This window comes from Bos grunniens, chromosome 12 (genome assembly GCF_055505025.1).
Source record: "Bos grunniens cultivar Pamir isolate PY7600 chromosome 12, Bosgru_T2T1.0, whole genome shotgun sequence".
In the NCBI taxonomy this organism is placed as follows: domain Eukaryota; kingdom Metazoa; phylum Chordata; class Mammalia; order Artiodactyla; family Bovidae; genus Bos; species Bos grunniens.
Genome location: NC_141176.1, coordinates 16,628,148 through 16,642,953, shown reverse-complemented (window position 1 = coordinate 16,642,953; position 14,806 = coordinate 16,628,148). Strand labels below are relative to the sequence as shown.

Sequence of the window (14,806 nt, the reverse complement as noted above, 5' to 3'; positions counted from 1 at the left end):
AGATGTGAAAGTTAGCCACAGAATGAAGACGTATGATGTGATACAGAGATTCCTTGTCTTGTGGGAGGGACTAGAGCAACAGGAATGGAAAATGAGTGAAGACATAAGTCTGCGGCCTGCTTTCTGTCCACCCACACTCATAGCTAAGCTTACACAGTTGGTTTTTGATTGAAAGGTAGGGAGATGGAGGCGGCAGAGGTGGTTAGAAATTCCCTGACAGATCTCTGAAGGATCTGAGGATGCTAAAACTCACCTGGAACTTTCAAAGAGGGAAACATCAGAGAGGAATAAACTCTGTAAGTTAGAGACGCTAACCTGATTTGTTCAGGCCTATGATATCGAGGGGCTTCTCAGTGGTTCAGTGGTAAAGAATTTGCCTGCAATGCAGGAGATGCAGGAGATGAGGGTTCAATTCCTGGGTCAGAAAGATCCCCTGGAGAAGGGAATAGCAACCCGCTCCAGTATTCTTGCCTGCAGAATCCCATAGATAGGAGCCTGGTGGGCTACAGTCCATGAGGTTGCAAAGAGTCGGACACGGCTTAGCGACTAAGCACACACACCCACGTGACATGGAGGACACCCAGAAGGTAATTTATGTCACAGACAGGGACAGGAGTGGCTAGAAGGCTAGTGTGCGCAGACAGCCCTGTGGTTGCTACAGTTAATGATATCACACACAAATATTTGAAACTACATCTGAACGTTGCTGAGAGAGTAAAGTTTAAAATTTTCATCACAAGAAAAAATTGTGAAGTGATGGGTATTAACTAAATTTATTGTGGTAATCATTTTACCATGTATTCATGTATCAAATCAGTGTGCTGTTCCCTTTAAATGTATACAGAGTTACATGTGAATTATATCTCAATACAACTGAGGAAAAAAGAAAGTTTTATGGTTGGAGTGTTCTTCTGTGTAAAGTGTGAGATTGAAAAGTGTTAGCCACTCAGTTGTGTCTGACTCTCTGAGATCTCAAGGACTACAGCCCGCCAGGCTCCACCGTCCATGGGATTTCCCAGGCAAGAATACTGGGCTGGGGAGCCATGCCCTTCTCCAGGGGATCTTCCCAACCCAAGGATCGAACCTGGGTCTCCTGCATTACAGATTCTCTACTATCTGAGCCACCATCTCCTACTAAACCCATCCATTGAATCACTAATTTGTTATATTATGCTTCCTGTTCTAAAATTTTATGTGATTATTTTTAAAAACAAAAATTTTTGTTCTCTGATAAAATTCTCCAACTATTTTTGTTCAACATAGTAATCACAATTATTTTAAAATCCTCGTTTGAAAATTCTAGTATCTGAACATGCGATTCTCATCCTATTACCTATTTCTTTCTACTGGTTTTCAGACATTTTATCCTGTTTCTAGGATGTTGAAAAAAATTGTGATTTTACAATTTAAAGCTGGACATTCTGGATAACAACTTTAAAGGGTCTGGACAATATCATCTGTCTCTAGGTTTTCTTTGACTGGACAGGAAGTATCACTGTGATTTATCAAGGATTGGTTTTGAGTTTTGTAGGGGATAACCTATTTTAGTTTTGTCCTTTCTCCTCAAACACCATTCTTATTGCCAAGGCATGGGTCCTCTGGGTCTTCAGCTGAAAGCTTACCAAAGCCCTTGCACTTCAACAGAGCTTGAAAACTTTAAGAATTGTCTCCTGTGCAACTGGTAAAATTCATGCTCACTTAGCGTCTCAGCCGATGTTTCCTGCTGTGTTCCTTAGTGCGTTGTCCAGCGCAAGCCCAGTTTAGAGACACCCAACACCCTTAACACCTGTGGGTCCGTTTCTACTGCTTACTCTTTCTGCCAGTTCCCATTCATTTTGTCTTTCTTTGTGTACCTGAAAACTGTGAACTGTTAACTACACACTATTTGTGAAATTGCTTATAGAAATAATGTGAGGTGTAGGATGAAGTAATCTTTCTTTAAACACGATTTTTCATTTGTTTCTGCTCAGTAACTAAGGTCAAAGCATTTAAAACAGTGCTGGCACATGGCAAGGAGCTGTCATGATGCCGTATCAGTCTTCCCCACTCAGATTAAGAATACTCTAGCTTTTATGATCCCAACATCAGTACAAAGTTGGGTTTATAGTCAGCACTTTAAACACAGTAGCTGGGGACTTCTGTAGCAGTCCAGTGGTACAGACTGTGTTCCAAATACAGGGGGCCCAGATTCCATCCCTGGTCAGGGGACTAGATTCCGCATGCTGTAACTGAAGATCCTGCATGCTGCACCCAAGACCCGGCACAGCCAAATAAATTAAAAAAAAAAAAAAAAAGTTGCTGAGTAAATAGTTTAAGGACTGATAATGAGGTGTGACATATATGTGAATCACACACATATACACAAATGCACAAAATCACAAATACTTCCATGGCGAGAGAATCATACATATAATTTTTTAAAGAACAATATAAACCTTCTATTTACCTTCATGTAGGCTCAGCACGCTTTGCTTTGGGACAGTTTCTATATGTTCATGTTCTGTTACACGGCTTTCTAGAAAAAAAATTAAAATAGGACCATGGTTAGATGTGCATGAAATTTCATGTTGAGGATGTTAGGACATTATTATAATTGTTCATCTTTTAATGAATTGAGGTTACCCATGGAAAAAATGCACCCAGGAAGGCATCCATCTGCACTGGCATTCTGCTTCTAGAGTTCATCAAAACCACCTTACAGAGGCCCATTCATTCCTACTGCTCCTTTTTATGAGCTTCTGTCCATCTAGTCAAGGCTATGGTTTTTCCTGTGGTCATGTATGGATGTGAGAGCTGGACTGTGAAGAAGGCTGAGCACCAAAGAATTGATGCTTTTGAACTGTGGTGTTGGAGAAGACTCTTGTGAGTCCCTTGGACTGCAAGGAGATCCAATCAGTCCATTCTGAAGGAGATCAGCCCTGGGATTTCTTTGGAGGGAATGATGCTGAAGTTGAAACTCCAGTACTTTGGCCACCTCATGTGAAGAGTTGACTCATTGGAAAAGACTCTGATGCTGGGAGGGATTGGGGGCAGGAGGAGAAGGGGACGACAGAGGATGAGATGGCTGGATGGCATCACAGACTCGATGGACGTGAGTCTGAGTGAACTCCGGGAGTTGGTGATGGACAGGAAGGCCTGGCGTGCTGTGACTCATGGGGTCGAAAAGAGTCGGACACGACTGAGCGACTGAACTAAACTGATCCTTTGAAAGGCTTGATCTGGTTCCCATCACCACCATCGAGGGTGGAGCTTCCAGTCTGTCCTCGCCAGACCGGCAAGGTCAGGATTCCTGTCACTGCATTTCTGCCCCATCTATTAAACATACAGGCGAAAAGGAATCCCATCATTCTATCCTGCAAACCCAAGCGGGAACCACCATGTGCTGGGATGCACCTCTGCCTTGCTCTACTTGACCCCGTTATTACAGACCATCTCCAGACTGGATTTACCTATCACAGACTGTCTTAGAGGTTTCCTCGGTAAAACTGGTGACGGTATGAGCATGGGACCTGGGAAATCAGTAATATTGAGTGTCACCGTTCGGCTGCGTACACGGTCAGACCACTGACGGGCTTTCACAGGCGTCCTCGGTACAGGGATCGGCACTGTTGCGCTTAAACGAAACAGGGGCTGCTTAAAAGTATAGATGTTGCTCTCTTGTAAAAAGTGGTCGGAGTGAACCTCCTTGAGCTTGGGACTAGGCGCTGAAGGAGTGGCACTTGGAACTCTGGAGAACTCCGAAGAGAGAATCAGAATGTCTTTTAAAATGCTGGCGTAAATGTTTTGTATTTTTAATGGCCCTTCTGATTTCTCTGGACCTTCCATTTTGCTTATTTCTTTCCCAAAAACCCGAGCTGAAGCTGAACGACACCTGGGGAAAAATATGGAACCAGTAGCAGTCTCTGGAATGTGCCAATAGACTTGCTTAGAAGATTTTCTAGTTGTTGAAATAGTCATCACTCTTTGTTGTACATGATGATCAAGGAAGAGGTTTTGAATACTGACAGGGGTTTGTGCTCGATCCCTTGGAACGACAGGAAAACTAGTTTTATCTCTTTCAAATGAAGTGGTTTTTTCTTGAACGAAGTGTACATGTGGTAGGCTAGTTTCACCAGTCCCGACTAAACCAGAAAAAGAAAAAAGAAAGCAGAATTAGATTATGTTTATCAAGGTGTCAGGAGCAAAACTATTAATGTATTAGCATTCATAGCTTTTTTAATCCACTCACCCTCCCTCACCTTCTTAAGATGTTTCTGTAATACTCACTCAATTATCAGGACTTTTGTTTAGCTAACAGGGATAAAGTTTGAGTGAATAACTGGAGAACTAAAAAGGCTAAACTGTGTTAGAGTATGGAGCTATTCTTAGAAGAATAGAATGGATGGAGAACAGCATGACATAAAGGGAGATTTTTGAACAGTTGCCACTAAAATCTCTGGCAATATAGAAGGTTAAAATGGCTTGAAGTTGGGTTGTTTATTATTTATCATTATCTCTTCCTCATCTGAAACTTCTTTGAGGAAGGATTTACATTTCTTTTCAAAGCCAGATGTCAGACCAAGGAGTCTTTTGAGCATGATAGCATTCTGATGCTGGCTAAAGGTACCACAAGTTCATCCGGGTTACAACCAGAAGTATTCTTTTCTCTCTTAGGTCCAGGAAATGCAATGTGCCTGCATTCTTAGGGACTTCGCTACCTCCTTTCTCTTTCTGATGTGATGGAATGTTAAATGACATTTTTGTCTATCGTCTCAGTTGAGCACAATAAATGATGAGCACTTCAGTATTCTAATGAGGAGACAGTAGATTCGTTAAGGCAAGATTTGGCCAAAGAGATGGCCAAAGCAAGACCAACTCTCACCTGTTGTTCGTACATTAGAGATGGCAAGAGCCTGATCTGTATTTGTAGAGAGAATTTTCTCTGAATAGAGCTCTTGGAGTGTTTTGTGTTTCCCTGATCTTCCTCTCCTTATGGTGGGTGGAAGAAGGATTTATCCCCACTTCCAACCAAGTTAGGGTCTAAATCATCTATAGAGAACAGGAGTGTATGCCACAAGGAGAAAATAATATCTCACCACTCCCTACCATGGTTTCCCCACCCTCATACACCTACAGAGTAACAAAAATGATTCGGCCCTTCCAGTGCTGTGTCCCAACTGCAGGAAGACAAGAGAATCCTTAAAGCTACTTGACCTCTACCTCCTGGCATTTGGCTGGGGGGGAGGGGGGGGAGCAGTGCAGAGACTCAGGACTGACGGTCACATTCACTCTTAACTCCTTAACTCTTCCTCCCCCATAGCCCCCACCGATGAAAATACCAGAAATTATGAGTGAGGCAAGAGAAGCAAAAGAACAAGGTATTTCTCTGGGCTTGTCTAAAAATTAGCAGACCTAGTCTGAGTTGGGTGAAAGGGCAAGGTTTAACTGCATGCTAGATGAAAGTATCGATTTAGATTGGACTTGTGGTTTAATAGGACTTCCCTGGTGGCTCAGACGGTAAAGCATCTGTCTACAATGAGGGAGACCCAAGTTCGATCCCTGGGTCGGGAAGATCCCCTGGAGAAGGAAATGGCAATCCACTCCAGTACTACTGCCTGGAAAATCCCATGGACAGAGGAGCCTGGTAGGCTACAGTCCATGGGGTCACAAAGAGTCGGACACGACTGAGCGACTTGACTTCACTGTGGTTTAGTATCTAAAAATGAGACAAGGCTAATAGATGAAAGTGACTAGAAAAGCCTTGGGAGAGAGATGTCCCATCTGATAAAGGGCTTGCATCCAAATAAAGAGCTCTTAAATTCAACAAATAAGAAAACACGCTAGGACTTTGCTAGTGGTCCAGTGTCTAGGACTCTGGGCTCTCAAGGTAGGGGGATCAGGTCTGATCAGTGGTCGGGGAGCTACATCCTGCACTCAGCAACTTGCAAACAAATGAATAAATACTTTTTTTTAAAGCCAATGAACATAGATACTCCAGAATTCTTTTGATTAGTATTAGTATGAGTATCTTTCTCTGTCCTTAAGATATACCCATTTGAATGCAGAGTTCCAAAGAATAGCAAGGAGAGATAAGAAAGCCTTCCTCAGTGATCAATGCAAAGAAATAGAGGAAAACAATAGAATGGGCAAGACTAGAGATCTCTTCAAGAAAATTAGAGATACCAAGGGAACATTTCATGCAAAGACGGATTCAGTAAAGGACAGAAATGGTATGGACCTAACAGAAGCAGAAGATATTAAGAAGAGGTGGCAAGAATACACAGAAGAACTGTACAAAAAAGATCTTCACCACCCAGATAATCACAATGGTGTGATCAATCACCTAGAGCGAGACATCCTAGAATGTGAAGTCAAGTGGGCTTTGGGAAGCATCACTACGAACAAAGCTAGTGGAGGTGATGGAATTCCAGTTGACCTATTTCAAATCCTAAAGGATGATGCTGTGAAAGTGCTGCACACAATATGTCAGCAAATTTGGAAAACTCAGCAGTGGCCACAAGACTGGAAAAGGTCAGTTTTCATTTCAATCCCAAAGAATGCTCAAACTTCTGCAGAATTGCACTCATCTCACACGCTAGTAATGCTCAAAATTCTCCAAGCCAGACTTCAACAGTACTTGAACCATGAACTTCCAGATGTTCATGCTGGTTTTAGAAAAGGCAGGGGAATCAGAGATCATATTGCCAACATCCGCTGGATCATCAAAAAAGCAAGAGAGTTCCAGAAAAACATCTATTTCTGCTTCATTGACTATGCCAAAGCCTTGGACTGTGTGGATCACAATAAACTGTGGAAAATTCTGAAAGAGATGGGAATCCCAGACCACCTGACCTGCCTCTTGAGAAACCAGTATGCAGGTCAGGAAGCAACAGTTAGAACTGGACATGGAACAACAGACTGGTTCCAAATAGGAAAAGGAGTACGTCAAGGCTGTATATTGTCACCCTGCTTATTTAACTTCTAAGCAGAGTACATCAAGAGAAATGCTGGGCTGGATAAGCACAAGCTGGGATCAAGATTGCCGGGAGAAATATCAGTAATCTCAGATATGCAGAAGAAACCACTCTTATGGCAGAAAGTGAAGAAGAACTAAAGAGCCTCTTGATGAAAGTGAAAGAGGAGAGTGAAAAAGTTGGCTTAAAGCTCAACATTCAGAAAACGAAGATCATGGCATCTGGTCCCATCAGTTCCATTCAGTTGCTCAGTCGTGTCGGACTTTTTGCCACCCCATGAACTGCAGCATGCCAGGCCTCCCTGTCCATCACCAACTCCTGGAGTTCATCCAAACTCATGTCCATTGAGTTGGTGATGACATCCAACCATCTCATCCTCTGTTGTCCCCTTCTCCTCCCACCTTCAATCTTTCCCAGCATCAGGGTCTTTTCAAATGAGTCAACTCTTCGCATCAGGTGGCCAAAGTACTGGAGTTTCAGCTTCAACATCAGTCCTTCCAATGAACATCCAGGATTGATCTCCTTTAGGGTGGACTGGTTGGATCTCCTTGCAGTCCAAGGGACTCTCAAGAGTCTTCTCCAACACCACAATTCAAAAGCATCAATTCTTTGATGCTCAGCTTTCTTTATAGTTCAACTCTCACATCCATACATGACCACTGGAAAAACCATAGCCTTGACTAGATGGACCTTTGTTGACAAAGTAATGTGTCTGCTTTTTAATATGCTGTCTAGGTTGGTTGTAACTTTCCAAGGAGTAAGCATCTTTTAATTTAATGGCTGCAATCATCATCTACAGTGATTTTGGAGCCCCCCAAAATAAAGTCTGCCACTGTTTCCACCGTTTCCCCATCTATTTCCCATGAAGTGATGGGGCCAGATGCCATGATCTTCGTTTTCTGAATGTTGAGCTTTAAGCCAACTTTTTCACTCTCCTCTTTCACTTTCATCAAGAGGCTCTTTAGTTCTTCACTTTCTGCCATAAGGGTGGTTTCTTCTGCATGTCTGAGGTCACTGATATTTCTGCCAGCAATCTTGATTCCAGCTTGTGCTTCTTCCAGCCCAGCGTTTCTCATGATGTACTCTGCATATAAGTTAAATAAGCATGGCGACAACATACAGCCTTGACGTACTCCTTTTCCTATTTGGAACCAGTCTGTTGTTCCATGTCCAGTTTTAACTGTTGCTTCCTGACCTGCATACTGGTTTCTCAAGAGGCAGGTCAGGTGGTCTGGGATTCCCATCTCTTTCAGAATTTTCCACAGTTTATTGTGATCCACACAGTCCAAGGCTTTGGCATAGTCAATGAAGCAGAAATAGATGTTTTTCTGGAACTCTCTTGCTTTTTTGATGATCCAGCGGATGTTGGCAATTTGATCTCTGGTTCCTCTGCCTTTTATAAAACCAGCGTGAACATCTGGAAGTTCACGGTTCACATATTGCTGAAGCCTGGCTTGGAGAATTTTGAGCATTACTTTTCTAGAGTATGAGATGAGTGCAATTATGTGGTAGTTTGAGCATTCTTTGGCATTGCCTTTCTTTGGGATTGGAATGAAAACTGACCTTTTCCAGTTTTGTGGCCACTGCTGCATTTTCCAAATTTGCTGACATATTGAGTGCAGCACTTTTACAGCATCATCCTTTAGGATTTGAAATAGGTCAACTGGAATTCCATCACCTCCACTAGCCTTGTTTGTAGTGATGCTTCCTGAGGCTCACTTGACTTCACATTCCAGATGTCTGGCTCTAGGTGAGTGATCACACCATCATGATTATCTGGGTTGTGAAGACCTTTTTTGTATAGTTCTTCTGTGTATTCTTGCCACCTCTTCTTAATATCTTCTGCTTCTGTTAGGTCTATACCATTTCTGTCCTTTATTGAGCCCACCTTTGCGTGAAATGTTCCCTTGGTATCTCTAATTTTCTTGAAGAGATCTCTAGTCTGTCCCATTCTATTGTTTTCCTCTATTTCTCTGCACTGATCACTGAGGAAAGCTTTCTTATCTCTCCTTGCTATTCTTTGTAACTCTGCATTCAAATGGGTATACCTTTCCTTTTCTCCTTTGCTTTTGGCTTCTCTTCTTTTCACAGCTATTTGTAAGGCCTCCTTGGACAGCCATTTTGCGTTTTTGCATTTCTTTTTCTTCGGGATGGTCTTTATCCCTGTCTCTTATACAATGTCATGAATCTCCATCCATAGTTCATCAGGCACTCTGTCTATCAGATCTAGTCCCTTAAATCTATTTCTCACTTCCACTGTATAGTCATAAGAGATTTGATTTAGGTCATACCTGAATGGTCTAGTGGTTTTCCCCACTTTCTTCAATTTAAGTCTGAATTTGCCAATAAGGAGTTCATGATCTGAGCCAAAGTCAGCTCCTGATCTTGTTTTTGCTGACTGTATAGAGCTTCTCCATCTTCGTCTGCAAAGAATATAATCAATCTGATTTCGGTGTCGGCCATCTGGTGATGTCCATGTGTAGAGTCTTCTCTTGTGTTGTTGGAAGGGGGTGTTTGCTATGACCAGTGCATTCTCTTGGTGAAACTCTATCAGCCTTTGCCCTGCTTCATTCTGTATACCAAGGCCAAATTTGCCTGTTACTCCAGGTGTTTCTTGACTACCTATTTTTGTACTCCAGTCCCCCATAGTGAAAAGGACTTCTTTTTGGGTGTTAGTTCTAAAAGGTCTTGTAGGTTTTCATATAATTGTTCAATTTCAGCTTCTTCAGAGTTACTGTTTGGGGCATAGACTTGGATTATCTTGATATTGAATGGTTTGCCTTGGAAATGAATAGAGATGGTTCTGTCGTTTTTGAGATTGCATCCAAGTACTGCATTTCGGACTCTTTTGTTGACCATGATGGCTACTCCATTTCTTCTAAGGGATTCCTGCCCACAGTCGTAGATATAATGGTCATCTGAGTTAAATTCACCCATTCCAGTCCATTTCAGTTCGCTGATTCCTAGAAGGTCGACATTCACTCTTGCCATCTCCTGTTTTACCATTTCCAATTTGCCTTAATTCATGGACCTAATATTCCAGGTTCCTATGCAATATTGCTTTTTACAGCATCGGACCTTGCTTCTATCACCAGTCACATCCACAACTGGGTATTGTTTTTGCTTTGGCTCCATCCCTTCATTCTTTCTGGAGTTATTTCTCCACTGATCTCCAGTAGCATATTAAGCACCTACCAACCTGGGGAGTTCCTCTTTCAGTGTCCTATCTATTTGCTTTTTCATACTGTTCACAGGGTTCTCAAGGCACGAATACTGAAGTGGTTTGCCATTCCCTTCTCCAGTGGACCACATTCTGTCAGACCTCTCCACCATGATCTGCCCATCTTGGGTGGCCCCACACGGCATGGCTTAGTTTCATTGAGTTAGACAAGGCTGTGGTCCATGTGATCAGATTGGCTAGTTGTCTGTGATTGTGGTTTCAGTCTGTCTGCCCTCTGATGCCCACTCTCAGTGCCTACCCTCTTACTTGGGTTTCTCTTACCTTGGACGTGGGGTATCTCTTCACGGCTGCTCCAGCAAAGTGCAGCCGCTGCTCCTTACCTTGGATGTGGGGCATCTCCTCACGGCTGCCGCTCCTGACCTTGGACGTGAGGTATCTCCTCTCGGCCATCACTCCTGACCTTGGACGTGGGGTAACTCCTCTTGGCCACTGCTCCTGACCTCGGACATGGGGTAGCTCCTCTTGGTTGCTCCTGATTTTGGATGTGGGGTAGCTTCTCTTGGCCACTCCTGTGCCGCGCATCCGCTGCTCCATCACTTCATGGCAAATAGATGGGGAAACAGTGGAAACAGTGGCAGACTTTATTTTGGGGGGCTCCAAAATCACTGCAGAGGGTGACTGTAGCCATGAAATTAAAAGACACTTATTTCTTGGAAGAAAAGTTATAACTAACCTAGACAGCATATTAAAAAGCAGAGACATTACATTGCCAACAAAGATCCATCTAGTCAAGGCTATGGTTTTTCCAGTGGTCATGTATGGATGTGAGAGTTGGACTATAAAGAAAGCTGAGCACTGAAGAATTGATGCTTTTCCATTGTGGTGTTGGAGAAGACTCTTGAGTGTCCCTTGGACTGCAAGGAGATCCAACCAGTCCATCCTGAAGAAAATCAGTCCTGAATATTCATTGGAAGGACTGATGTTGAAGCTGAAACTCCAATACTTTGGCCACCTGATGCGAAGAGCTGACTCATTTGAAAAGACCCTGATGCTGGGAAAGATTGAAGGTGGGAGGAGAAGGGGACGACAGAGGATGAAATGGTTGGATGGCATCACTGACTTAATGGACATGAGTCTGAGTAAACTCCAGGAGTTGGTGAGGGACAGAGAGGCCTGGCGTGCTGCAGTCCATGGGGTCACAAAGAGTCGGACACGACTGAGCGACTGAACTGCCTGACTCATTTTTATATTTAAAGGGAGTTTCTTGCAGACAATATGTAATTAGCTCTTGTCTCTTACCTACTGTGACAGTTTCTACCATTTAACTGGCATACTTAGACCATTCACATTTTAACAAATGATTGACATTGCTGACTTAACACCGGCCACATTTGTAAAGTTTTCTATTTGTTGCAGCTGTTTTACTTTGCCATCGCTTTAAAAATCTTCCGTTCTTCTATCTTTTCTGGTTTTAGTTGAGAATTTTATGAGTCAGTTTCTGTCCTTCGGTTTTATTCCTCTGTCAGCATATCAATTACACTTATAAAATTATTTTAAATGCTTGCCCTAGAGTTTGCAATAGATATTTACAATGAATCTAAGTCTACTTTCAACAAACACTACACTGCTTATTGGCGATGGTCAGTATCTTTTTAACAGTGTAGTCCCAATTCTTCCCTCCCTTCCATATAAAATTGCTGTCATCCATTCCATTTATCCCTGTACTATACTCACCCAATACATTGTTATTATTATTGCTTAGAATAGTTACCTATTAGATTGAGTGAGATCACTTTTCCGACACTGTTCTTTTTTTAGGCAGACCTGAGTTTTTTATCTTGATCAAACAGTGTGTAACACCTTCTCTTACTAACCAATTTAAATCATTTTCTTCTTTCAAAGTATACCTTAAACCTTATATTGGATGGCTAAAATTCAGGGTTTTTTATGTAAGATATTACCAAGCCAATACAATCCACCTTTCTTGATTAACACAACCCATACTTTTTGTTCTCATTAATTAATTCAACAAACATTTAACACCTCCTCAGACAGTAAAGAATCCACCTACAATGCAGGAAACCCGGGTTCGATCCCTGGGTTAGGAAAATACCCTGGAAAAGGGAATGGTTACCCACTCCAATATTCTTGCCTGGAGAATCCCATGGACAGAGGAACCTGGTGGGCTATAGTCCACGGGGTTGCAAAGAGTTGGACACGACTGAGAGACAAACACTTTTTCACCTTTTTACATGTGCTAGCTGTACACATAGTGCTGAGACTACAATTACACAGCAGAAATCTTACTCCCATCAAAGGTCTTGCAATTTAATATAGAAAATAGGCTTCCCAGGTGGCGCAGTGGTAAAGAATCTGCCTGCAATGCAGCAGACTCAGGTTCGATCGCTGGGTCAGGAAGGTCCCCTGAAGAAGGAAATGGCAACTCACTCCAGTATTCTTGACTGGAAAATACCATGGATAGAGGAGCCTGGAGGGATACAGTCCATGGGGTCAGAAAATAGTTGGTTCTGACTATTTAGTCAGACACAATAATAGTAGGACACGATTTAGTGACTAAACAACCAGTCTTCTTGCCTGGGAAATCCCATGGACAGAGGAGGCTGGTGGGCTATGGCCCATGGGGTTGCAAAAAGTCAGACACAATTGAGCAACAGATACTACTAGGCAGAAACAGTTAAACTAGAGAATTAGAGGTCAGCAGAGGGTAGGTCGGGGATACTCTGGGACCATAAAGGAAAGTACTCTGACTGGATGCAAAGAGAAGAGGTGCTTAGGGAAATCTGCTCAATGAAGATGATATCTGTCTTCTCAGTTCAGACTTCCCTATTTTTGGATACATTTCCCCATGATTTCTATTTTATTTTTTCTCTTAGAATGTTAAAATTCTACTTTTCCAATAGACTATTCTGCCGTCAAAAACTACACCTCTATAATTAAATATAATTAAATATATAATTTATTTATAATTAAATATATAATTTATTTATAATTAAATATATTTCACTTCACTTTTACTAATTTCTCAAGTCTTAGCTCATACCCCATTGCTGCCCCAGGGTTTCTCACATTTATGAACTACTGCTGTCTGTACCATTAATTGGACATAAATTCTATGCTGCTTTGTATTGTTATTTTAGGTTCTCGTTGCATGCATATCAATACACACAATAGAGTTTAACTAAAGGTCTTGAAAAGTCCTGAAAGACAGGGACCAGATTCATGTCATTAATTCTCTACAGCATTTAGTGTTGTATGCCAATTGTACATATTTATTTCAATTTTATTTCGATATTTGACTACTCATTTTTATAAATCGTACTTCAGACATTTTAGGTATTCATTCATTCATTCATTCAACAAGTATTTTGAACACCTATTACATACAAAGTACTCTGCCAAGAGCCTTTGGGGACATAAGATTAATAACAGTCAAGGTCATTAACTATCCGAGTTGCCAAAGCAAGATGATCCATCCCTGTACTCCCCCTACCCACCCCCCTCCCCACCATAAAAAGAATTATCCAGCTCAAAATGGCAATAGTGAGAAACTCTGTGCTAGATGATGAACTTCAACAGAAAAACAAATGGAAAACTACAGCCAAAGAACTGGTAGTGAGAAGTATATCTATATAACTGTGGGTATTACTATTATAGAACAGATTGTAAATGCAGAAATATAAAACAGTGTAGAAATATATAGAAATGATATACCAAAAGTAGGTGGGAAATGTAGGAAAGAAAATTGTATATAACATAGGTGTATTGATTCACACATCTTTTATGGCCATGCATCAATAGGATTTAGCACTGTACATCAAGTTATAGACTAAGCATATTTTAATATGCTTATAAATGTTGACACTAAAATAATTAATATAATCAACTAAAATCAGGTGATAGAAGAGAATGAAAGGGGGGAAGAAAAGGATGTATGCTAATTTTATCATTGCTTATCAGTAAGGAGTCAATATATACCATATAGAGAAATAGAGGATTAAGAGTATTATATAAAGTTATAATCATAAGTGGCTCTCCTTTACTTCATAGCATTTATCACAGGGTAATTTTACATTTAATTATATGATTGTTGGATCTCACCAAAGGGTAACTAATAAAGAGAATTGGCAGAGTTTGTTTTACTCACTATTATATCTCCAGTTCTTAGCACTGTGCTTATAAATACAGTCAATTCTCATGATTCAGGGCAGTTCTGTTCTCTAGTCTCAGTAAGCACTGAATTATCCAACACTGAGCTATTATTTCTTGGGGAAATACAGGGTCAGGTTCCTGCAAGCCTCTGATCTCAACATTATCAGCAACCAATCAATACACACAACCTTGTTTTAAGTATGCTCCTATTTAAAGACACTTTAGATTGTTGATTCATCAACACTGAACTTTCAGGCAACAAGACTGTAACTCAGGCTTGAAGGAAGGTTATCTAAAGCATATGTTCTCTCTGGAAGGCACATCATAGCCTTCTTGGGGGCTATTTTAGACAATTAAATCACCAACCAAAAGTACAGAATTCAGAAATTATGGCACTATTTAGACCGGAAAGGTGGCAGCTGTTTATGGGAGCTAAAACAAGAAGGCAGAGCAGTATCCTGTTCCCACCACTGTTGGGAATATGTATGCTTTCACTGCCTTG

At 41.5% G+C, this 14,806-nt stretch overlaps 1 protein-coding gene across 4 annotated transcripts in view; it reads right to left on the bottom strand.

The window, feature by feature from the left end:
* The window catches only part of LRRC63 (leucine rich repeat containing 63), a 34,189-nt gene that overhangs the window by 17,589 nt on the left and 1,794 nt on the right, over positions 1–14,806 (bottom strand). For 2 of the 4 annotated variants that reach the window (XM_086328941.1, XM_086328943.1), the window contains exons 3-5: positions 10,515–10,730; positions 3,450–4,121; positions 2,447–2,515 (exon numbers count right to left, since the gene is read on the bottom strand). In XM_086328941.1, the coding sequence (XP_086185067.1) occupies positions 2,447–2,515; positions 3,450–4,121; positions 10,515–10,730 (957 nt within the window). The remainder of the gene's footprint in view (positions 1–2,446; positions 2,516–3,449; positions 4,122–10,514; positions 10,731–14,806) is intronic. The other 2 variants (XM_086328942.1, XM_086328944.1) reach the window with 1 other exon arrangement.